The 25,822-nt window shown below is 44.9% G+C and overlaps 1 protein-coding gene across 6 annotated transcripts in view; it reads right to left on the reverse strand.

Moving 5' to 3' along the window:
- The window catches only part of FAT3 (FAT atypical cadherin 3), a 1,069,235-nt gene that overhangs the window by 538,875 nt on the left and 504,538 nt on the right, over positions 1 to 25,822 (reverse strand). For all 6 annotated transcript variants that reach the window (XM_069639361.1, XM_069639365.1, XM_069639363.1 and 3 more), the window contains exon 4: positions 18,448 to 18,509. In XM_069639361.1, the coding sequence (XP_069495462.1) occupies positions 18,448 to 18,509 (62 nt within the window). The remainder of the gene's footprint in view (positions 1 to 18,447; positions 18,510 to 25,822) is intronic.

Below are 25,822 nucleotides of genomic sequence, written 5' to 3' on the forward strand. Positions count from 1 at the left end.
TCCACGTTCCCTGCCATATCGCGTGTGGGACTTCCCGCGCGCCCCTGAAATCCACGTACCCGGCCATATCGCGTGTGCAACTTCCCGCGCACCCCTCGATTCCACGTTCCCTGCCATATCGCGTGTGGGACTTCCCGCGCGCCCCTGAAATCCACGTACCCGGCCATTTCGCGTGTGCAACTTCCCGCGCACCCCTCGATTCCACGTACCCGGCCATTTCGCGTGTGCAACTTCCCGCGCACCCCTCGTTTCCACGTTCCCTGCCATATCGCGTGTGGGACTTCCCGCGCGCCCCTGAAATCCACGTACCCGGCCATATCGCGTGTGCAACTTCCCGCGCACCCCTCGATTCCACGTTCCCTGCCATATCGCGTGTGGGACTTCCCGCGCGCCCCTGAAATCCACGTACCCGGCCATTTCGCGTGTGCAACTTCCCGCGCACCCCTCGATTCCACGTTCCCTGCCATATCGCGTGTGCAACTTCCCGCGCACCCCTCGATTCCACGTTCCCTGCCATATCGCGTGTGGGACTTCCCGCGCGCCCCTGAAATCCACGTACCCGGCCATTTCGCGTGTGCAACTTCCCGCGCAGCCCTCGATTCCACGTTCCCTGCCATATCGCGTGTGGGACTTCCCGCGCGCCCCTGAAATCCACGTACCCGGCCATTTCGCGTGTGCAACTTCCCGCGCACCCCTCGATTCCACGTTCCCTGCCATATCGCGTGTGGGACTTACCGCGCACCCCGGTATGCACGCACACGTTTATTTTTTCTCTCTGCGCGTGTCTGTGTTTGTGGGTACCCCTTTGTACGTCATTTGTCCAGGAGGGCAACAGTATTGTACATTGGTTATGTCTGTATATAGGTGCTATTTGTTGGCGCGCCTTTTAGCGCACATTTCTTACAGGCGCAGACACGCTACCGCCTGCTTTCTTGTGGCGGTCGTGTTTGTGCCTGTTTGTGCCTGTGCGCTGCTTTGAGCGTGCGCTTTTTTGCCCTATTCTATTCCATGAATACGTGTTGTATGCGAGCGTGTGGGCGTTCCGCGCACTTGCCTCCTGAACTTTCCCCGTGCCGCCCACATTCTTCCCCATTCCGAGTGTTGTGCCCCATTTTATTCCCCATTCCGAGTGTCCCGCCCTGTGTTCCGCCTACTTTAGAGCTGTGCGCTGCGCTCGGAGTGATGGCGCAGTGGCCGTGGCGCACGACGTTGGTTGACCTGTGCGCCGGCCTGCGCCGCGCGCTTTTTCGGCGCACGTCCTCTGCTTTTCTTGCGCACGGACTTCCATGAATCGACGTGCGCTGGTTTCCCTGCGCTTTGCGCTGATTTTCGGCGCAGCGCACGTATTGGCCCCTCTGCGCCGGGATTTTCGGCGCACATTTATTCCATGAATCGGCCTGATAGTGTAGAACAATAACAAGGCCTTCCCCTCGAGGGGTTTTGGCGATGACAGCGCCCATTTATCTCCATTACAGCTTGCACTATTATCAACCACCCTCTCAGTGGACCAGCCAAGCAGTCCCGCAAAAAGTCAGAAAAAAGCAAGTTGACGTTTTTTCACTTGATATAAAAGCCAGAAAATTGGAAAGTGCTCTTATTACTGTCCAGATGCCACTAGCCGCCTAAACACTGTGAAACGCAAACACAGTTGGAGGACTACTTTTAAAGATTATAAATCGGGCCTCGGAGCAGTCATTTCATGGTCTGAAAAGGGTTTTAACTAGAAGCGTCCATGGCTGAGGAGGAGTGACAAGTGCATCCGTGCCCATGGTTCATTACGGTGACAGTACTTTCTGGAATCCAGCCTACATGGGACCTTCTCCAGGGCTTCTTTTTAAAGAACGTTTTGTTTAGCCTCTAGCCGATTAAATACCTAACAGTGTACCTAGTTGACCACGGGCCATATAACGTGAACATTGCATGGGGAAAATGCAATTGTGCACCCTATTAGTGCAACGGCAAACATTGCCCTTGTACAAAATGCATCCTTTCAATGCATGTTTGCACTACGACAAAGTTTGCCCTAATGCTAACACCATCCTGAAATCAAAGGCCCTGACACTCACCAAGGCTGCCCCTCATCGGAACCTTACCTCTGATCCTAAGTGTCTTAACGACATTTCCAAGAAACCCAATGTCAGCACGAACTCCATATAGAGCCTAGTCAATTCCCCCATGGCTCATGTTACAATTGCTAATGTACGAAATGTGAATGCTTGCCCCATGCTGCCCCCCGTCACTGCCCCTATGGCCAATGTTGCTAATGCTGATGTACTAAATGTGAATGCCTGCCCTATGCTGCCTCCAGTCACTGCCCCTATGGGTAATATTATTAATGCAAATTAATCAAATATGTATGCTTACCCTATGCTGCCCCAGTCACCGCCCCTATGGCTAATGTCAACTCTGCTGTTATGCGCTGTGTTAACACTGCCACCAAGCTAAGTGCAGACACCATCCTCAAGCCCATTGCCAATTCAGCCGCTCGGCACCAGCTGAATCCAGCCCTAAGACCTTGTCCTAACATCTTCCCAATGACACAGGTAAACACTGTGCTCAGAATTAACGACAGTACATCTCCCCAACTCGAAGCTAACTACCAAAGCCCCACCTGCCCAAGCAACTCCCTCCACCAGCTCTCCACCTCAACCTAGCTCTAATCAACTCCTGCTTGTTGACTGCACATGCACTGGACATCCATATCTCCTAATCAAAAACAAAGTAGACGCCCTCGGCCTTACCAAAACCTGGCTCCACGCTACCTCTGTCCCTATGCTGATGCTTGCTATCCCGCCAAAATACACATCTACAGAAGCGATAAACTAAACTCCAAAGGAGGCAGTGCTGCCTTCATAGCAAAGGACCACCTCACCATCTGACAAACACCTGCCACACTCAATAACAACTGTGACATTCTCTCCCTCAAATGGACCACCTCCCACACCAACACGATCGCCATTCATCTCATCTATCGTCAACCAGGACCAACAGAGACCTTCGGGGAAGATATTCTCCTCCTAGGCCACAACCTCAAAACTACATCACAAGTGCTCCTCCAAGGAGACTTAAATCTAGGTCACATTGATCCCTCAGACCTACCAGCTACCTCACTACCCACTGCCATCACCTCACTTGGATTCAAACAACGTATTTGCAGCCCCACACAGAACAAGGGCCGCAACCTAGACTGGCTAGCAGATTTGAACTGTAACATCTCCATTAAAAACAACCTACCATGCCCATGGTCGGACCACCATATCATCACCTACTCGCTCCTCGCGGGTCCACTGCCCAAACCTCCTACCATTCGCAGCCCGCCCACACTGGGCCGCAGCTCCAGGTTTCACCAAGGAAAACCTCATCCCCCTCATCAAAGCCCTCAACCCTGATAGCCTGGAAACCACCAACCCAGTAGTCCTAGCACAACACTACACTACACAACACTACACTACCACACTCACGGACGCCATCAACACTATTGCTCCTTTAGCTGCTAACAAAGCTAAAAAAGCTATCCACTACAACGCCTGGTGCACAGAAGAACTCACCACCATAAGATCTAAAAAAAAGACTGGCAGAGACAAACTGGAATAACTCCCCCTCTGACTCATCCAAACAGGTCTTCTCCAGCCTCGCTAACAAATACAAACACGCAATCATACAAGCTAAGGGCTCTTCCCTAAATACAAGAATAACCAACGTCTGCTCAGACTCTAACGAACTATTCTCCATCCTTAAAGAGCTATAAACTACTCTCCCCCAAGTATCCTCAATCCTCAAGGGCGCTATTTGGTGTAACACAATCCAGAACACCCTGCTATCCAAAACCGACATGCTACAACAAATTATTCTGCACTCTACAACACTCCACACCCTTATACATGATTTCTGCTCCTAATAGCACTGTCCCACTATTCTGCTTCAACAATGTTACCATCCAGCAAACATCCGGCATCCTACAAAGCTTAACGCCCTCAAGATACAAAGGCAACATCTGCCCGGTACCTCTGATCAAAGATTGTGCCGATGAACTGTCCCCCTTCTTCACAGCCTTTATCAATACCTCCTTCAACACTGGCATAGTATCCTCCTGCCTGAAAGAAGCTTGGGTCCTCCCTCTACTCAGGAAACCTTTGCTCAACCCGTATATTGGCAATAACGATCGACCGATTTCCACGGTCCCGTTCCTGCTCAAAATCCACGCCAGAGCGGTATACCTACAAATTCAAGGCCACCTTGAAACTAACCAAATCTTATGCCAATCTGGATTCCGTCCAGGCCATTACACTGCGTACGCCCTCCTAGACCTTAAAATTCAAATGGACACTATCAGGGACAAGCTGGCCCTGTTCCTCCTCCTTGACCTATCAGTGGAATTCGATTTGGTCAACCATAACACATTATGCCGCTACCTCATCTCCTCTGTCGCCTTCTCCCAAGAAGCTGCTGCCTGGATAATCTACTTCATCAATGAGAGAGTCAAGAAAGTATTTTCCAATACTGCCTGCACCTCTCCATCTATTATCAACTATGGGGTCCCCCAAGGATCATGCGTCTCGACCACGCTATACAATATCTATACAAAGCCCCTATTTGATCACCTATACCCCCTTGGCATAGCCTACACAAACAATGCCGATGACACTCAGATTCTCCTTCCGCTCTCAGGATCCTACCAGCAAGATGCTGCCTTCCTCAGCTCCATCTACGCGAACCTCCAAGCCTCGATGGCAATCCACGATCTCTGCCTTAATGAAGAGAAGACTGAGCCTCTCATTGTTGGCCCAGCAGCCGCCCTAAAAACCCTTAACTCCCAATACTCCTCCTATAACATTGACAGATCTGTGAATCCCATCTCCTCCTCGGTCAATACACTAGGAGTCCATCCCGATGCCTCTCTCTCACTAACGCGACAAGCAAATGCCATTTCCTCTGCAACTGCCTACTCTACGAAACTTCTCAACGCGGCTAGAAGCTTCCTTTCCAGAGACAACTGCCTAACGATAGCCTGAGCAGTAATTGGTGCCAGGCTTGGCTATTGTAATGTCCTCTTCGCTGGGACCTCCTCTGGAAATGTAAAAAAAACCCAGACCATTCAGAATATTGCCCTACGCGCTGCCTCAATATCCCTCGATCTGAGCACATCTCAGAAGCTAGGAGAGCTGCCCACTGGTTGCCGGTGAAGGAAAGAATTTTGTTCAAGGTTTTATCTATCACCCACAAGTGCATCACAAACACTGTGCCACCCTATTTACCACAGAACATTACAAAAGTACAATCCAAAAGGTCAACACATGCCATATACTCCCACAGACTACTCCAACCCAAGTTCAAATGAACTAAAGCAGTTGGCTCTAGTTTTCCAGTCCTAGCTGCTAAATACTGGAACACCCTCCCACCACCCCTCACAGAAGAAGAAGAATCCTACTGGGTCTTCCGAAAAACCCGAAAGACATGGCTATTCAACTTCCACGACCCCACATTTCCTCCTTAACCGTTCATTGTGGTAGACACTAAGGTTCCTCTCTACAGGTGCCTACTTCCCCTATCCCTCGACTACCCAGCCAAGCTACACCCTGTATATGTACCTGTTTTTCACCATATGAATCTGTAACTGTAACTCATTCCTACCCCTACCTGGGGCCCATGTAACTGGACAAGTGCTGATGACCAACGGTTTGATGCGCTATACAAATGAAAAATAAATAAATAATACATTCTTTATTACTGCATGTTGTACTAGAGCGAATGCAAGGGCAGATGTTGCCTTGGTTTAAACATGCATTGAACAAATAAGTTTTTTCACTAAGTCAAATTGTGAGGGGTCAGTAATGTGAGACTCACAACTGTGTTTAGTAGTTTTCTTAAGGTTTAATATTTTTATTTTAAACAAAATTAGAAAATAAACCATAACTAAACCTACTCTACCAGGGACCTCCCTGCCTATTGTAGGAAACCCCCTAGCATATACACATGTAACCCTCACACTAAACAATAGAAATATTCAAAGCAACATAGAAGCAACATACATAAAAGGTTACCAAATAACCAGTGTCTTGCATGGCTTTTACTCATCATGGCCAAATCTTGCTATCCCAGGAAGGTACCAAAGTCAATTTCTTCCAAGAAAATAAAAGTCTTAAATCAAGTCTTGAAAAGTTCCAAAGAAACACAAGTTCACACACATAGAAATCCACTGGTAACAGTTCCTTCTTTGTCTGATGACAGGATTAATTTTCCAATTTCCACAAAGAAAACAACAGCACCAATGGTATTCCTGGATAACGTACTTCCAGGAAAGAATTGGTAAAGTTGAAGACAAAAGTACCACTTCTGCTTAACTTAAAAACAACTCTTCTTCTTGCAATTTCTGTTGCGTCTTTAAATGCAGTTGTCAGGATGCTTCTTCTTAGGGTTTGCTCTCTCTCTAGCAACTCCCGTCTGCCAATGATACTATAAGAGCAGGCTCCCTTGCTTCACAGTGGATTTCTGCTTCGACTACATTCAACTGATACAGTTCTGACAAAGGTATCCACAATCACGGGTCTAAAGCTGCTACTACAACTTGGACTTTTAGACAACTTCCACAAGACTCTTTGACCTCTACCTGTGGCAAGGCACTCTTCCCTCTTGTATGTCAGGAAAGGGCAGATTTGTTGCCTTTCCTTTCATCTTGCAGCTACCACAAAATCTGTCTTTAGTACAGGCAACTTCAACATGCCACTTCGACCTCTACAGGTGGGCAAGGAGCTCTTCTCTCTTGTATAGCAAGAGAGGGCAACGTCTTTGCCTTTTCTTTTGTCTTGCAGATACCAGAAAATCTGTGTTTAGCTTCCAGACTGTTTCTTCTCAACTCAAACAGTTTGAGCTGCACAGATTTCATCACCTTTCTTTTAACAAGTACCCAGCTCCCTTCGCCAGCTTCAGGTGTCTTTAGCCACCAGTAGTTGCCCCTGGGCTGTAGTCCAACTCTTTCAATCTTGGACAACATTGTCACCTTTGTATCAGAGGACTTGGGGGTCACAACAGCGTCAGCAACTTTAAAGTAGTGATGTCTAGTTCTTAAATGAGCTGGTTTCACTTTAACAGGGTTTGGTCTACTGGCTTGGGTAATACTTGTTCTTAATTCAACTTCAGGCACTTCTACAACTTCTACAACAATGTTCGATATATTATAAGCAGCAAGTTTCTTAATGGAAACAAAATTAGGTGTACGTGATTTCGTTCTGATGGATTTGCGTTCCCACCTTTCAGTTAGCGTTAGGCTTATAAGGTAATTGGGAAACACTGTTTCCTGCCTGACCTCTTCTGATGTTAAATATACTTGTAATATTGCAGGAAAGTCCAATTTGGGCTCATTAGGTTTATCAGCAACGTTCTCCCCTTTAACAAGAGACACATGACCGCTCGGCAACAGGTTACATTTAACAGTGAGGAAAAGACATGCTTTCTTTACACGCTGGTATTTCAGCTTTGTTAAAATACACGTGTGATACAATTCCCTTGTTAGAATGACACCCCACTTCTGCAAACAGCTTCTACTTCCTTTTATGTGCATGCAAGTATGAAATAGGCTGGTTACAGTTACCAATAAGGTATTCTTGATGATTTGGAGTACATTGCTTCCCTTTACCGACTCCACAATCACGACGACGGCAGACTGTTTCTGTTTCCCGGCTTGGTTTCTTCTTCTGCTACAGGAACTCTTGGGACCCACACCCCTCTGCTGCACGGGTGTCTCTGATCCGGCCTCATTAAAGGAGGGTCTTCCACTCTCCAGCTTCCCTTGGCTTGCTTCTGCACAGGGGCCGTCTGTGGATGCATAACTTCAGCTCTGCATTCACAGCAATTAGGCACACCTGGAAAGACTGCCTGTTTCTTCCAGCCTCTTCCAATGCTGCCCCAGCCAAACAGGGTTTGTGAGCACAGGACCAGCTTAGAGCCAGCAGGTGACATCTGCTCTTCCTCTACTCTGGTGTTGCTTATGTGATCACACTTCATAGTAAACTGCTAGCCTTGTGCTTTTCTGCTTCTGCTACAACCCACCTTCTGTCCTGCTCCAGCTTCCTTCTACTGCTCCTTCCTGCTGCAGCCTTTTATGCCCCTCAGGTGGGTTAATTGGCTTCAGGAGCAAGCCCTTATGTTTAATTGCTTGACCTTGCCAAAAGCTATTAGGCCTGCCTGCCTGTCCTTGGCTATTGTATTGTACAGGTTTCAACTTTGTGAATCTTCCCCCAAACTTTTTAATTAGAGTGAAAAAAGACCACCAAAAATGGGTGCTCCCATGCCGGAGTGGAACAGCACACACAGAGAAATGCAACTTAACAGACATTCACCAAACATTGAAACTGGTTTGAGCATGTTTTATATCATTTAATGTATCATTTGTAATAATATTTTATATAATTGTTCATTTATAACACGTTAGGTGTAAGTGTTGAGGGTAAGGCGCAAAAGTGATTGAAAGTGTGTGTACATACTTGGGATGTGTGGTGTAAGTGGGGACTTTTGGTGCAGAAGCATTTTGGAGTGAACGAGAAAAAGTTTAGAAATAGTTTTGTTAATTGTAATTATGTCCCTGGCATAGAATAAATTATATGTCAGAAAACTAGTATTATGTAAGTGAGCCTTTTCTGTGACTCGTATACTATTGACATGCGTTTTTGCCTGTAGTAAGTTACGATCATTCTTAGGAGTAACTTTCTGAATCTTCCCCAAGGCGCACTTCTTAAAATTCGATTTGTTTTTGTTTCTTAATATCATACAGTACACAGTAAACCATTTATAAAAGCATTGCATCATTATAAAAAAGAACATCGCCTTGCCGATCGGCTTGAAAGGAAATCCTTTACACATATTTCTTTTTGGTTTAACTTAGAAGGTATCAATGCGGAAATCGCCAACTTCTGACACAGAGAAGACCGGAAGCCGCATGCACCCATTTCAGGTTTAAAGCGAGTATGTGCCAATCGGCAAAATGCAATCTGCATTGAGCAGTTCAGTCACATCGACCTACAGCTATGCGCTGTAAAGCAGCCCGGAGTAATTTATACTATGCCAGGTGTAAGGCGAGGCAGAACACGCGAGGCTGGAGATCCTTCCCAAAACAGTTCATTTTAATCTTTCAGCATCTCCGAGCTGTCATCTCAGTGGGATGGCTGCATATATTTGGGACAAGCAAAGTCATTTACTGTAATAACACTCCCATAAAATAAGGCAGATGATATAGAGCTGTTGAGATATCAGAGAAAAACAAATCCGCAGAGGCGCAGAAGAGCAGATGAAATACAGAAATACAATATGGCCAGATACACTTGGAGGAAATCCACAGACACTTTCAGTGACATAACTCCAAAGATCGCGTGTGCTTTTTTTTTAATTTGTATTTTTTATTTTTTTTCAGCAACAAAGGTCGGGGACTCATAAGGTAGGAGGCTATTCAAGAACAATACAATTACCACAGAGCGTGATACAGATTAAATAAATATATATTTCCACAGAATGCAGATGATCTATCTCCTTGTGATCTCTCTTCAGCTGCAATCCTTTAAAGCACAGGGATTTGTCTTTTATTGATGACCGGGCACCAGGAGACCACGCAGGTGGGAAAAGTGTGCAGTATAAGAACATTTAGCGTAACATAACATGATCAGCTCAATGGCTCTGTCATGCAGAGTCTCCGATGGCGTGAGCAAGCTCACCACGAACAACCCCATCCAGCTCTACAAACTGACACCTGAGGAGGTTTGCCTGGGTCAAAGCGCTTCGGAGACAGTAGTTAAATTCCAAACAAACGAAAATTGGTGATTTGATCATTTCAATAGCTGGCACAATTTACCAGTTAAAAAGGAGAGTAGGCCAAGCTAGTTCAGGCAACATGCCACACATGGCACAGCACCACCCTTGTAAGTTCACCTCCAGCTCAGAGTCACTGAGCAATGATTTGTGGGTATGCACAGTCAGCTCAAAAGCTTGCATTTTGCTTCAGAAAATTGGAACTGATGGTGTTTGCTAATAGACAGGGTAACATGTCCTAAAACAGTCCAGGAAGTGTCCAGGCTAGAAACCTGCACTCTTCTACCTTCCACAGTGGAGTAAATGTAGATCAGGCATGAGCCTTTTCCTCTTCACTCACCAACACCGGCAATGCTGGATTATTCAGGGGGTAACTGACCATGCAGCATAGGCACACAGTTGGGGGCCACCTCATCAGACATGTTGGACTTCCACAAAATCCCTCCATTGCCAGCTGATCGGTTTCTAGGTCTGCTGCGATTTTCACGTCACCCGCTGACCCTACCTGGCCTGCAATGCACCACTGAAGTCCTTATGAATAGCCTATGAGCAGCATGCAGGGGCCTTGCCAAATAACTCGTCAACGTCCCTTACAGCGTTCATCATGTGATGAAGAGGGACTCAGACACTGAGCATAGTCCTCAGGTGCACACGTCGAAGGAGGCCAGCAGAATGCTTAGAAAGACAGAGACGCGCTCAGACCCCTAGACTGGAGCTGTAGTAAACCAGCTGTCCCCTAACGCGCAACCATTCTGAAAAGTGGATTTTGTGATAGTGGTGTGCCCAAAGGTGCATCTTTGTACACCATGCATACATGGTGATTACTCAGACCTCCCAGTGCCTTCTGAGTGCAAGAAACCTGCTGTCCATGCAGGAGGCCCACCAAGCTCCACATCCACTCCAGGCGCTGTTTCCTTCCATTCAGGCCAAAGTCTTTCAGATGCGAAGGGCCTAATTCATGCAACGTTTAGCGCGGTGCAAAGTGACTTTCAACTGCCAACAAACACCTTGAACTGGGCATAATTCACAGAGCAGTGCAAAGTGTCATTTTTGTAGAGAGAAGTCCCTTTGCACTGTTCTAAATGCCCCAATAGGCCCATTTAGCGCGGTGCAAAGAGTACTTTTACCGTGCAAAGTGACTTTGCTCTGCAAAAATACACTTTGCGCCGCACTGTGAATTAGGCCCGTTTCAAGGTGTTTGTTGGCAGTTGAAAGTCACTTTGCGCCGTGCTAAACGTTGCATGAATTAGGCCCAAAGTATCGTCACCCCAGAAAACACGTGGGAGACACACTGCCAGGTTGCAAACTCTCTACCTCTGCCCTAGACAGTAGTTTTAGACACTCACAAACCAGAGCCCGTTTACACCGCCTTCCATTATTAGATAGACTCCATAGGGCCCACCCTGCAATAAGACACTTCTAGGTGGCCGGCCAGGTGCCTGCTCCACCAAAGGGTTGGCAACAGAAGGTGTCGGTTGGTCCTGAAAACATCAAATGTAATCCTTTACTAGGGAAGGGGGCCCGGAAATACCACAGCACATGAGGAAGCATGCATGTTCCCCACCCGCACCCACCTGCCCCTGATTACACATATCCCAGCTTGCGAGGAGCAGAGACCGCCTACATTTCAGAGCTACTGAGCAATGATTGGTGGGTATGCAAGTCAGATCAAAAGCATGGATTGTGCTTCAGAAAATTGGCACTGATGGTGTTTTCCAATAAATAGGGTCGCTGCGTCGGGGACTGCGCTCGGAACACGCGCGCGCCCGCGCATTCATCGAATTCCAAGCATTCTCTCGCTTGGGCGGCTGCCAGTGGTGGCTTCATTTAATCTCAGGTGCTTGTCTTCCCACAAAGCTTCCTCAAGGTGCTGCGGGTAAACATGCATGCAGAAAACAATCGAGGTTTGTGTGGAGTCCCTCGAGGAGTGTACTGTGCATTGGCACTCGGTTGGTATTACAGTGGAACGCGTGGGATTGTCTCTGGCGTTCTTCCAGACAACGTATCTTAATGAAAGCTATTTATGAGTTAGCTTTGGGTGCCCGTTATATAACAGCATCCTCTGTTATAGGAGACCTGACATTACGTTGGTCCATAATTGCTAGGACCTTTACAAATTCTTTGGCTGCCAACATGTGTTGTAATTGGTGCACTTAAAACATACGAACCCCATTCCATTAAAAAAAGCCAAGACTTATTAAGATTGTTAGGAAACTTTATTTTAATGGTCAATCTCTAAATGAAATTGTTTTAATACAGTTCCCGCCTCCTAGGCTGGTGAGAAAGGAGCTCCTTTGAAGGGCAATAGTAGTCTCGAACTCCTGATGCCACTAATATAACTCATTACTGTAATGCGGCCCCTCCATGCATTCTGTCCAATGCTGCATATTCCTCTCGACTTGAGTTTGCCAGTATGTCCTTCCCTATCCATGCCACTCAGACCCCGCCTTACGTCTAGTAGTGGCATCAAGGTTGCTGTGTTGGTCAGTGTCTAGCATAAAGGGAAAGGAGAGTGTGATGGGTTTGGTTGTCATGGATACTTGCTATATACTTCAAGGGCAGAATAGTGCAATATGGATGCTGTATGCTAGAGAAAAAGGGCGGCTCAAAGACATGCGTCTAAATGAGTGTGGGGTTCTCGCAGGGAAAGAGGATGACAGTTAGATTTGAATGTTGGCTCAGAGCTGAAACAAGGCCCAATGAAATGGTTCTTTAGAGTCAATCTGTGTGTGAAGACAACCTCGTCATCAGCATAGGTTTCACATTGTATGGACAGGGCCCCAGAGTAGCAGGAGAGTTCCCAAGATCACCAGGACAGAACTCCCCAACATCAGTACAGGCCTTCATATATATTAGATTGTTGTGTAATGTGTTATGGCATTTATGAACCACACCTTGGCCTTTACTTGTTATGTTGATTTATAGTGTGCACAGCTACTACCCAAGAGCAGTCTTCAGGCGCTCCTTGTGACACAGAGGACCATCTCTACTGTTGACTAATGTATTGGCCTCCGGTAGGGATGTTATGGTATAGTTCTGCCAGCATTTGGTTGTTGAACAGGGTGACGTGCGTGCATTTGAGAGATTTCTGCTCTTCAGGGCTCTCATGCAGCAGAGAGTTCTAGCACATAGGATGCCCAGCAATGTTTAGGTGTGTATGGTATTTCTGGCGTGGATTTGGTGTAGGGGGGAGCTTGTTCCAAGTAGGTTCTCCACCTGTGCTTGCAAGTTGGTGTTCTGTGGATGTGGTGGTTGTGTGATTTGGGATCAGTGCTCCAGCACATGCAGCTCATGACAGGTTCTATGTCTCTTCCATGGACAAGGTATCAGTGATCTCCCTGCACAAAAATCGGTCTTTGTGCGGGTTGGTGTGTGAACCAAAGTAGATCTTTGATTCTGGATACTTACTGTTTTCATCCATAATATGAATTGGCGCAGAGGCTGGAAAAACATATCAGCGAGGATTGTATGACATTTGAGTCCAACCCAGGTAGAGGACTAAGGATTACTGTGAAATGTTTAATGAGCTACTGAGAAATGAACGAATTTATTTATCACACTTTGTTTAAATAATGCCCCCGCGGTCCCCCCTCATTTCCCCCTACCTTAACCTATCCCCATAACCCAGCCCACATCTGTTTTTAATGAAAAATGAACAAAAATAGCTAATGAGTTTCACCAAAATAATTTGGTCATTTCTCATTACGTATTTTTGTATTCGATCATTTCTGCAGATACCGAGGGCAACACTCAGTATGGACAGTCTGTGCCCTCACCCAAGGCCCCATGCCAAGCGGGTCCCAATAGGCAGCAGCTGCTACCTGCATCCAAGCTGGCATGGACCCTGTAGACTGGAGGGAATGCTTGCAAATGCAATGCCCTCAATTCTCCCCATGTTCACCATAAAGAGCTGGAGACTTTCCTTTCCAACAAGATTCAATGGACTTGCACAGTGAACCCTTGCTAATACTCAAATGCTTGACACACGTTTTGCTATAAGCAGAGCATTTGAATGGGAAGCTCTTTATTAGTGACTGTCCATTAAAGTAAACTTTGTTTCCGACAAGATCCTAATGAGCTTTTATGTTGGGATGATATGAAGTGTGAGGTTTGCATGTTCATATGGAACTCCACGCAAAGCTCCAGTTAGCTACCAAAATCAGTGCCTCCTTTCAAGAAAACCAACTCCTTTATATCCATGTGCAATTATTTGATACACCAAAAGTATTTTCTTTTTTTGTGGAACTTCAAATTTCCGTCATCTATATATATCGTTGAGACATGGAGGAGAAAAACCGCACTCCAAGCGTGAGGTCTGAAAGTCCCAGTAAAAAAGTGACAAACTCGAATCAAATGTGCAAAAACGAGTTTAATAAATGGTAAAAAAAAAGTAGGCAAAACACACAGCAAAACAAAACAGGACGACAGGGCAGTGTCCTGAACGACGCGTTTCGCGCTTCCCTGAGTGCTTGCTCACGTTCCACTGGCTGTGGACGTGAGGATAGACTGGCTAAAAAATCATTTGGAAATAATATGTTTTTTCCCTTCCCTGCTTCCCTGTGCAGGGTTTTAGCCAGGTCTCATGGTAAGGATATTGTTTTGTGCACATAGTCAGGTCCTTATGCATATATATGATAACAAGAGTGACCATTCAGAAATCACACATCATAAAGTTTGTCTCTTACCGTCCTCATGGTGACATCTTGTAATGTAACTTCCCATGATCCCCTCGAATATCAAAGACTCGCTGCAAGTAATTTTCGTTGATAACACAGAAATGGCAATACATATGCAAATTAGGGGGATCACACATCTTTTGTCAGTCCATCCATTATTTTCCCCCTCCTCACAACTCATCCCAATGGCCTCTTCAAGAAACTCCCATTTTCATCTCTTTCATTCCATGGATGCAGGGGGAGTGCTAAAATAAGTCTCTGGTCTCACACAGCCTTGACCATGTACTGTATTATACTAATTGGGGTTACCTAGGTCTTTATCTATTAGTGTAATGCCCATTGGAAAAACAACAACCTTTGTCAGGTAGGTAAGGATGGGGCCTAATTCAAGGTCAATATCCCAAGGAAGACACTGCAGTGATTCTAGCCGGAAGCATATGCAAGCTGCTAATCAACATGGGTGTGAGCTAATAAGCTCACTGTGTGTGAGCTAAATGCCAACAAAACGGATGGGAGTTTGGAGGATTTGGGCCACTCGTTGTTGCTTTCAAAGAGTGGGGGCCATTGGCTTAGGATTTGTATATTGTCCTCCATATCTAAAATGAACCTCTTGCAAAATCCATATACAAACCAACACCAGTATATATAACCACCAACCTACGGTGTAATTCCTCATTTTCCACAGTGCATAAACTGGCATGGTGTTCAAACATAACTTGTTTGCCAATTCTTCCGGACTCCCATTTTATTTTTGTGCAAGATGAGAGCAGAATGTTTAATACAGAGGGAGACACATCCACTTTGGAACATTTGGATTTTTCAGTTCTCCATAATTACTTCTGTGTCTTGTTCCTTTTGCTGGTGGATAGCCACCATGGTTAAAAGATGGAGAACATTGCATTTTGGGGTTTGGTCCCTCTGCAGAAGTGGGCATTAAACCAGGCTTAGCAGGCAGTGAAAAGACTTGGATTTGTTTGTTGCCCATGATTCCTCTTGTGTCTAATTCTTCTAGCCGATACCTGGGCTTCACATGTATTTGATGGATGCAAACAATTCTTTAGCGTCAGGTCCTCCTGAAGTAGAGGGAGTTGACCAAGAGTTAGTAGGCAGTAGGACGTATAGATTGTTTGCACAGTGTCATTTCATTTGTTTTTGAAAGACAGGCTGCTAAGTGCTGCTCCATAGTTAACATTAGTTTGTTTCACATGATAGGTGCACTGATACGAAGTTTCTGGATGTGAGCTTTCGAGTCGGTTGGCCAAACCTTGGAAATATTCATGACCTGTAGCTTGTAGGCCAGTGCATTATGCACCCTACTGTAAACCTGACAGGCTTTTCTACTCAGTTTAAGAATAGAGATGTCAGCACTGGAGCAATGCCTCACTGTTTCATAAATGTGGTGGCTGCTAGATGTCATACCCTCTGGTGTCTGTTTACTCTCTTTTGGATATTAGATTCTGAGGGCCTCATTACGACCCAGGCGGAAAAATATGGTGCTAATAGCACCATGGTCCATGCCGGAAATTTACCGACTCCGCCATGGGGAAAGGGGGAATTACCACCCCATTACAAGGTTGGCGGGGCGGTAATTACCCCTTCCTCCATGGCCCTTCCCCATTCCCATTTTTGTCCCATAGGGCTCTATGGGAATGGGGAAGGCGCTAAATATGGTACCGCAAATTGCGGTACCGTACTTAGCACCAAGGTCCCTTTGCAGATCCCTACTTTAACGGCTGGTGTAGACCAGCCGTTAAGGTCGGGACCCGCAAAGGGACCTCGTAATCAGGCGCTAATGGGTTAATGGCGCCGCAGCCTTTTACGGCACCGTTAACCCATTAGCGCCAGGGTCGTAATGAGGTCCTGAGACAATTTCACAGTAGAAGGATCTTCTTCAACATAATGAAGAGGATATTTACAAAGCTCTTGTTGGTTGGAGAGCTGAAGGAGAGAGCTCAGTTGAATTGAACAGCCACATGTGCAATTTTTGTTGGCTAGGGAAAGTGCTGAAACTAGGACAGTGGGACAGTGGAATGGGACCATGCTCCCTTAACCTCGCTGATGTGTTTTAATGTAAGAATAGAGTTTGTTAAGGTTATTCAATCCTTCCCCAGCATCGTCTGGGTCTTCAGTCAAGCCACCCCAGCACAAATACATCCCCCATCCAGGCAGATATGCTGTTGCGTCACATGGCCAATCATCATATCATCATGGTACTAATGACACTTCCACGCTTCTGCCCATCACACCCCACAGACATGTAATTTCCCCTTGTGTTCAACCCATGCTCCACATTACAAACGTCCATGAGACCAGGCAAGCAGTGTGTTGCATCACCCACCTAATCACTCTGCCACTATGGCCAATTTGCACTGGGGCAGCGATAATGAACCAGCTTGAGTGCTGTGCAAGACTCCTTTTCACAGAATGTCACCATCTTTCGTGTGCTAATACATTAAAAAATGAATCAAGTGTACGTTCAAACTAGTTTTTTCAACCACAATTGTGCATGAGTGGGCATTCAATCAAGCCACACCAGTGCACATTCCTCCTCTGTCCAGGCCGGTGGTGTGTTGCATCACACACCTAATCAGCGTGTCATTCATTCCAACGCCTGGCTGATCAGTAAGCACTTGAACAAATATGTCCAACATGCTCCAAAGACCTGTCCCCTTCCCTCAAAGTTGACTAATTCCATGCAAAATAAATGCAGATATCTGTCTCAGATATTGTGCTGAAACAAGTCTTGCATGAGTGCACTTTCACTCGCGTTCCCATAGCACCGAATAAGCAAGCAAGCTGCTGATGGTCTGGCAGACTTAAACACAACTTTATAGCAAGGCCTGCTCACCCTGACGTTTCGTACGAAATATAAATAATTTCATTAAAACATGCATAGAAAAATAAAATAATATATATATATTCTGTCCAGCAATGACAACACGACCACTAAATGCATTGAAAATGCTTCTGCAACAGATACCACCATCCACCCTCTCTGAAAGATTCAGTGACTGCTGAACTGGCCACCGGAACTCAACTACCTGAACCTCTGATAAAGGTTTGAAATGTTCACTGACTCTCCACTACAGTGGAAATCATGTGACTCAGAGTTTGGCCAAACCTATTCGCCCAGGCTTAGCTTAGCATGAGCCAGCCTCCCTGACCTTGTGAGTAATCTTTTCTGATGATGGCGCGGCCTCCTTGATCCCGCAGCAGAATTCATCTGAACTGGCACAGTAGAGATCATCTGTGATCAGACCTGCGAGACCCACAACCTGAAGACATGAATTATCATTGATAATGCACTTTGGCTGCTATTCAAGCACTCCACAGGACATGGTTTAAAGAAGGCATCCTTGTAAACTAACGCCTGTCCGACAGCGCAGTCAGGATAAGATAGGTCCTAATTACCACTGTGACGATAATTCATAGACGGTAGAGAGAGAGAGAGCGAGAAGTGAGCGAGACAGAGAGAGAGCGAGGGAGAGTGATAAAGAGGAGAGAGAGAGAGAGACTGTGAATTATTGTGACTATCAACCCCAGCGGGAATTCATTCACATTACTCTTCAAGGAATTATGGCGTCCTCTCCACTGTCAAGGTTGCATTCCTATCAGGCCTCGTGGAATGCCTGCAGAGAGCGTGTTTACATTCCTGTTGCTGGTCTCCTGTCAATGCAGAAGAGCAATCAGATATGGGACCGTCAACCATCCCAGGCTGACAGGAGTTCGTGCAGGCCTGTGAGCAAATAGGTCAACAGGCAATGCATGGAGAGACAATGCAATCTTCGAATATTAAACATATAGAGAAGACATTGGGCCTGAGTTGCAAAGCGTGTTGCAGTGGGATTGCACCATTGTAAAGTGTGTTTGTAAACCAGGCCCATCGTGTTACAAGAAAATGCACATTCATGCACAACCTAAGATGCTTTGTTGCATATTTTGAATGCAGAGTCATGGTTTGGAGCAATGGGCTTACCTCGAGGAAATGCTCTGCTTGCTGTTCCCGATCCAGTTTCCTTGTTGTTGTTGTAATCAAACCTGAAAAAAGAGAAGAAAGTCATGAACCAGTGTCCGCTGTACGAGGATCTATCAGAGTGCCAAGACTACAAAAACAGTACTAGACTATACTTTGCACTATTAGTGACAGGTACTGCGAGTGACCATAAATACTCATATTAAATTGAACAATATGTCAAGCATCAGAAGGAGTCAGCAATAGTTCATAATTTCCTCAGCAATTGAAGGTGCTTAAAGACTATCAAGGTCGCCTGACTGACTTGTAATTTTTCACCATAACACACCATCATGTCCAGAATCACCGCTATACTGTGCATCTTTGCAGGGGACTTCATTTTCGCTGATTTGTCCGTCCACTAATTCACTAATTGTGTTTTTTTGTGCCACAGCAGCAGTCTACATTTAGAGATTGCTCACACTAGTTGGAAGCAAAAGAAAATAGTATTCTCAATTCTCACAAGTATAGATAGCAATGTAGGAATTACTTCAATGGAAAGGTGCAGTATAAATGATCAGGTCATCAACTATAACTTGTACCCAGATGTGTGGCTTCTGCTGTAATTAATGGCTTTCACATTCGGTTTAAAAGGTAATGACCAACAGAGAAATATTAGTTTCCAGATTCATAGCTTGAAAAAAGGGGGGTTCACGCCCACACACGTATTCTGTAGACGTTCTGCAAGCAGCCCCCCCCCCAAACGTTAGTGGCGGCGTGTTGAGTGACTCCCCTTCAACACTTCCCCACCCAACATTCTTAAACACATTTCAACATCTGCATGACCCTGCTCCTTGAAATTATCAACTCAGCCCTCACAAGCTTCAATGCCAATGGCATGGACATCGTTCATAGGATTGCAAACCTCAGCCAATAAATAAGCCTTTGACCCCAACAACAGGTCTCCCGCAAAAATGAGATGGATACCAGGAACCCACAAACAAGTCCCCAAAGGAGATCACCGGAGAATTGATTCATTTGGGTTGGACGGCACACAACCAAAATGAAATGAAAAAAAAGACTTCAACAAACATCTTACAGACTGCCCTCATAATTTCCCAAAAGGTGCCAGTTCCCCTGCTCCTGGACAGCACCAAACGTGTTTCACTCCACTACATGTTCCCTTTGCTTACTCTCCTTTCCTCCATCACTAACAGATTCCCTTCTACAGTTTATCAGTTACCATAAGGTAATTGATACACTGTAACTAAGGAAGGATAGCTCAGGGGCAACACGTTTGTCTTGGAAGCAAGGCAACTGATGCAACACAGGTTTGAATCCCTATGGCGCTTAGAATCCACTGCTGTTATTAAGCATGTTATAAATGAACAATAAAATAAAGCAATAATAGTGTATGTGAAGCTCCGTTCTACCACCCAAAGCACTTTAATTTATCAGACATTGGGCCCTCCACTCTGGATAAATATATTCCAAAGAGTCACCACCAAACACAGAGATACAGACCATCACTCTGGACTCAGGCACTTCTGCCCTGCACTCATAAACAACACAGGTTTTGCATTTGCCTCTGCCTCAATCCCACTATCAACCCGCTTGTCCTCTTTCTTACCGCACCATACACAGTGGGGGCCAGAGAACTGCAGCCGACAAGACCACTTTACCTTATATTCAATTGAAGAGCCACTGCAGTGGCTGTCACCAGAAGATAGTGCACACTATTTCCAAAAAAGAACACATTTGAAGTGTAGACGTACTAGTGAATTCTACATACATATTAGCAAAGTCTTTCAGAAACATGGTTTTACTACAGTAAATAAAATGAATGTATATAAGAACACAATCTACTAAACAGTATGTGGCAGAACATGGGACTAGCCCTGTGCATGCAACCCTCCTCTTGCATAACATGAATACAGTAAACACATATTTAGGTTTTTTGGTAGCCACGCTTCTAAGCGTAGGTGCTTTGGTGCAACACATATTCAGGTGAGATCCACACTTTCTCTCACTCTCTACTAACATCCTTTAGTACCCCACACAGTTCTCTCCATCTGAACTACTGATCACCACCCATATCTGCTCCCCATTTTGCTGCACCATCCACCAGCACTCTGTCTTCCTGCTCTACTTAGACTCTGTGTTCCTGCCCCACTTCCTACCATCTACCAGGATCACCAGTTACCTGTCCATCTCTTTGAACACCAAGGGACTAGGCTCGCTGGAAACATGCACTGAATGAGCAAAGGGCTGAAAATGCACAAATCCTGTTGCATACGAATTTCAAAAGTGTTATATTAATTGCATTCTGCTCTAGTAATATTTTCAAGACCAGGGGTTAAGGTTTAGGGCTTATGGTTGGAAAATAGTCCAAAACTGAGGGGAGAGCCTAGAGTTGATATTGGATTGCTCCCTTTCATGGTAGGACTGAGATCAATTTGCATATGGCTAGTCACCTTCTGCAATGGGGCAGTTTAAATAAACACTGGTGTGGAAGGTTGCCAAGCTCAATGACAGTGATTAAGATACATGTATAATCTTCCACCCACCACAATGTATTGATACTGATGTAGAAATAGTGGCATGAGAAGGCAAATACAACCCCTGAAGTAAATCAGACCAGACAATGGTTAATGATTTCATCTGCAGGTCCTTAAAGTAACTGATAACTGAACCTGGCCAACCCGTTCATACAAAGATTTAACAGGGCCGCTACGATTTGTTAAACTAAGGCTATTGCATATTTGTATTTGTATTTTGTTTATTTGTATAGCGCACAAGGCCCGAGGGCAACCAGGCGCATTTTTTTAGTTGCAGGCAGGTTACATATATACACGATATTTAACTTAAAATATACAAAATATACATGGTTACAGACACAATATTCAACTTGAGAATATACAGAATATACAAGATACATAAAGAAGGGTGTACAGGATACACAGTCTGAGCAAAATGTGAGGTCAAGATATAATGCGAAAGCAGCCTAAGATGCTAAAATGAAGGTTCCAGTCAAGGTCAAGCCTAGTCAAGGGTGAACAGCCAAGCTTTAGCCTTACGCTTGAAGGCAGGGAACGATGGTTCAGCTCTGAGTAGGTTGGGTAGAGTGTTCCACAGCTTAGCCGCGAGGACTGGGAAACTACGGCCACCAGATTTTTGGAGGTTGAAGCGTGGGATGGCAAGGCAATTAGCGTGTTTGCTTCTGAGGGGTCTCGCAGCTGAATGAGTAGTGAACCTGTTGGGGAGGTAGCTAGGAGCTTGGTTCACAATACTTTTGTGTGTAAGTGTCAGAGCTTTAAAGGAGATTCTTTGGGTAACTGAGAGTCAACGGAGGTTACGTCTGTGTTTTGAGATGTGTGAAGTCCTAGGGATGTCCAGGGCCGCTCTAATAGCATTATTTTGGATCATTTGGAGTTTTTTGATATTGCATTGGTTGGTACCTAAGTAACTTGAAAACTGTGCAATGTCAGGCTTTGCAGCTGAAGGGCAATAAGACAACAACCAAAGGGCAAGCTTGACAAGTGTGGGATATATTGACCCACTCAACGACATTGCACCACATCATCAAGCCGCATTTGTGCAAGAAACAGCAACCTGGCGGCGCTGGCTCCTGTGTGCACCAGGACCTCAAAACTGCATTTTGGCAGCAACAAAAGATGCCTGCACCATCCTGCCTGGTACACTTCAGGCAAGATGGAACAAGAGGACTCACTGAAAAATATATATGTAATCAAGTGACACGGCAGCACTGCATTGCTGCAAAAGACAAAAATTCCTCTTCAAAATGAAACCTTTTTTCATCCTTTCAAAATGCTGTGTTATGGTATTTACATCTGTGCATTCTGAAACCACTGTGATGGAAACGGCCCTGCCAGGCCCAGGATAAGTCACTGTGCCTCAGAAAAACCAGGCATAATTCCTGAATGACAGGTCCTGTCAAAGTACATTTGAAAGAAATCAACAAGCAACTTTTTTTTCACCTGCACGGGAACACGTGTTTATTTCTTGCCAAAATGTATCCAGGCACCGCAGTTCAAAGAGACTTTTTACTCTGTGAGCGAGGTCAAGGATAAATGTATCTATGCTTTAAATAAAACTCCTGCATGCAAGGAAAATGACTACACCTGCAAAGACAGTGGCAATTTGAGGAGCTGCAAACCGAATTAAAGAAAGAAATGCTAGCAGTCTTTTAACACATTTGGAAAAATGTATTGTGTGGACTGAAGAAAAAAAATGGCCTGTTTAAAACTCAATTGATAATGCAAGCCTGCTTACTTAGCAATGTAAAGGAGTTATGGTAGTGGTGATAATACACACATAGGATATCTTCTGTCATAGGTTTGTTTAATTCAAGACCCAAAGTAAGACATTAAACAGTTTAAAACACATAGGCTGGAGTTGCAAGCTCTCAGAAAAACCTGTTCTTCCAGTTGCTAGCCATGAAACTTCCCAAAGGCAGGAAGATACAGCTTAAATCCAGGTCATGTAGGTGCAAAGTGCGAGCTTGAAAAACGTTGTATGTGACAGGATAATGAAAGTTCACACACTCGTCAGACATTCGTCTGTGCTCCAGGCTTGGACAATAGCAGTCCTGGGACACTCACCCGTCAAGTGTGAAGGGGCAATAAAACATTCAATTAAGATGGGAAACCCCCTTGCCAGGAAGGAAATTACAGCTGCTTGCAGTTGGAGGAAGAAAAAAAATCAGGATCTAGTAACAAAGGGACTGCCTTTTGGTGCCAAAGATTATGTTATAAAGAGACGTTAAAGACTTTTATTTCTATAGCAAGAATTAGCAGAAATGTAAAAGTTTGCAGTTTTAAATCTAATTTTGTGGGCTATCTTTTAAAACTTGGTAGAACTCATTGCCGCATGGGGAACAGAAGTTACAAAATATGACAGATTGCAAGGAAAGTATTAATGTGACAAACATAACATTTTGTACATACATCCCTGGGGACAATTCACATTTGTGTATAAAATTGTGGAATTTTAGGCCAAATCTTTAATGTGTAAAACTACCAAAATGTATCAGAAAGGCGAAACAAGGTCGCACAGACCAGAGGATTGGACTGAAATGTGATGCACATAATATGTAACCTGTGTGTATAATTTGCCAGGAGATTGCAAGTGAGGAAATGTATGTTTTTGACAAAATCGGATTTTAAGTAAAGTAAATGTGGGAGTGTTGGGACATTGTAAACCTCACCTCATAAACCTGACATCATCCCGTTAGAAATCCAACCAACTGAGAGGGCGGCGGAGACTAGCTCCCCTGTCCAATCCGAGTAGTTTAGGGGTGGGCGTAGTTAACCCTGCCCATCCTCTACCTTGATGATGTCATTTTGCATGATAAATAAGGGTCCCTGACAAGACCCTGGACAGACAAACACACTCTTCCTGATTTCCTGCGCTGCATTCCTGTTACTGTTTCAGCTTCCAGACTCCAGACTCCAACAACAAGGCCAAGCATTACTGATCCTATTCCAGGGCCCATTGAAAAACCCAAGCATTGCTGATCCTGCTCCAGCAAGGCCTACCCTACAAAATTACAACCCACTAATCACCCAGTAACCAGGTGAAACCATGGTACTTTGGTATCCTAATCCAGTGTGGCTTGCCACCACTCAGTGCATGCTGCTGCTCTCCTGCTAGCCTGATGGCCTATAGTATCCAGTAACAACAATTGACAGTCCAGAAGAACTATCCTTTGGTATCCAATCTGGCCCAGCTGATCCTGTCCTGCTGATTCTGTCCGGCTGTCCTTTGTTAGACCAGATCTGTGTGGTGACCAGATCCTCTGACTGTCCAAAATCCAAACTAAAAAGTGGACTGTAAGTATCAATAGGAACCATTGAAAGCCATTGTATACCTCGTCTTGCCTTGTCCTTAGTTCCACTCTCTAAGTCATCCTATCCTTATCCTGATAACTTGTAATCTTGTCAAAAATCATTCTTGAAACCCTACCTTTGATTTCCTGTGCTAGCGCCAACTTCTTTAATAATAATAATAATAATAATTTTGTCTTGTGAAATCCTAAACCCTTAATCCTCTTTCGGGTGATCAGACTGGTGCCGCCAGGGTGGGCGCGGAGGAGCTAGTGTTGAACTCGTGAGTTAACCATGGAGCTTACTGTGTCTCAATCTGGTAGCCTAGCCTGAATGCTCTAGTGTAGAGTAAAACTGTCTTGTCAAAATTGATTTCTTTTCCTTCTTTCGCGCCTTCATTTTCTCAAAGCGCACCTCACAAATCTTGCATAACTCACTCAATCTATCAATCTATCAGCTAGAGACCTCATTTCACTTCCATATTGTACCTATGATCCATAGATACATCCACATAGCACTGAAAGCTGGCGCAGAGTGGCAAAGCGGTGGGCAAGAGGTGCCAGGTATTGATTGAACCAATAGGGAGAGAGGTTAGACCCCTGGTGAACACCACAGGTAGAGAGTGAGATAGAGGAAAGGAAGGACCCAAGTTCCACCTGAAACCCACCTCTAACTGTAACACCTGCTATGACTCTGATCTTGCAGCATTGAAACAAAAGTGCAGAGCGGCAGAAGGAAAGTGGCAAACTTCAGGCTCCCCCTCTCACAAACTGGCCTGCTGGCTGCTCCAAAGAAAACATGATTACAATAAAATAATTGATTAAAAACCGTTTTTTGTAAATTCAGGCGTGAATTGCAAAGGTTTGCTAAATTTCCAACGTGTCATTTTGATTAGAATCTGTTTTAAATCTTCCATTCAATTTCAAATTGTATGCTTTTGCTCAATCCATTGCTTGTGATTACTAGTATCTTTCCAGTGTTGCTCCAGTAAAGAACTGTTTTTGTTTCAAGGATTTTTTACACATTCATTGTTTTATTCATCCTTTTCCGAGCGTCATTTTTAGCATTGCCGGGGTTTAAAATCTGTTATTCTCTCTTGTTTGGATAGGGAAAGTCAGATTTCAATTCGGTTTTCCATTTGTCATTCCTGATTACCTGCTGCTTCTGTTTATCCACTTAAAATTGAGTATTTGCGTGTTGGGCGAACATTGCAGGGGGACATACTAACTCAAGTGCTATCTTACCTAAAATCAGAAAGTGCTCCTATTCCCTGGTGGTTTGTAGTTGTGGCAATAGAATGTTAAACTAAGTGCATTGCTTACATTCCTATTGTTCTTATCACCCCATTGGTGATTGCTGCTCCATATTAAAATGGTATGATTTCTTTTGAATTTTAAAATAAATAAATAAATATTACATTTTATCAACCAGCCTGGTTCATGGTCCATTGTGACCCGGGGTATTTGAAAAGGGGGTGTGATATGAGTGGTGTACCATCTCAATATAGAATCTAACATAAAACATAAGCATTTCAATTGCGCTCTGCATGCTGG

Source organism: Ambystoma mexicanum, chromosome 7q (genome assembly GCF_040938575.1).
Source record: "Ambystoma mexicanum isolate Mex_15411 chromosome 7q, UKY_AmexF1_1, whole genome shotgun sequence".
In the NCBI taxonomy this organism is placed as follows: domain Eukaryota; kingdom Metazoa; phylum Chordata; class Amphibia; order Caudata; family Ambystomatidae; genus Ambystoma; species Ambystoma mexicanum.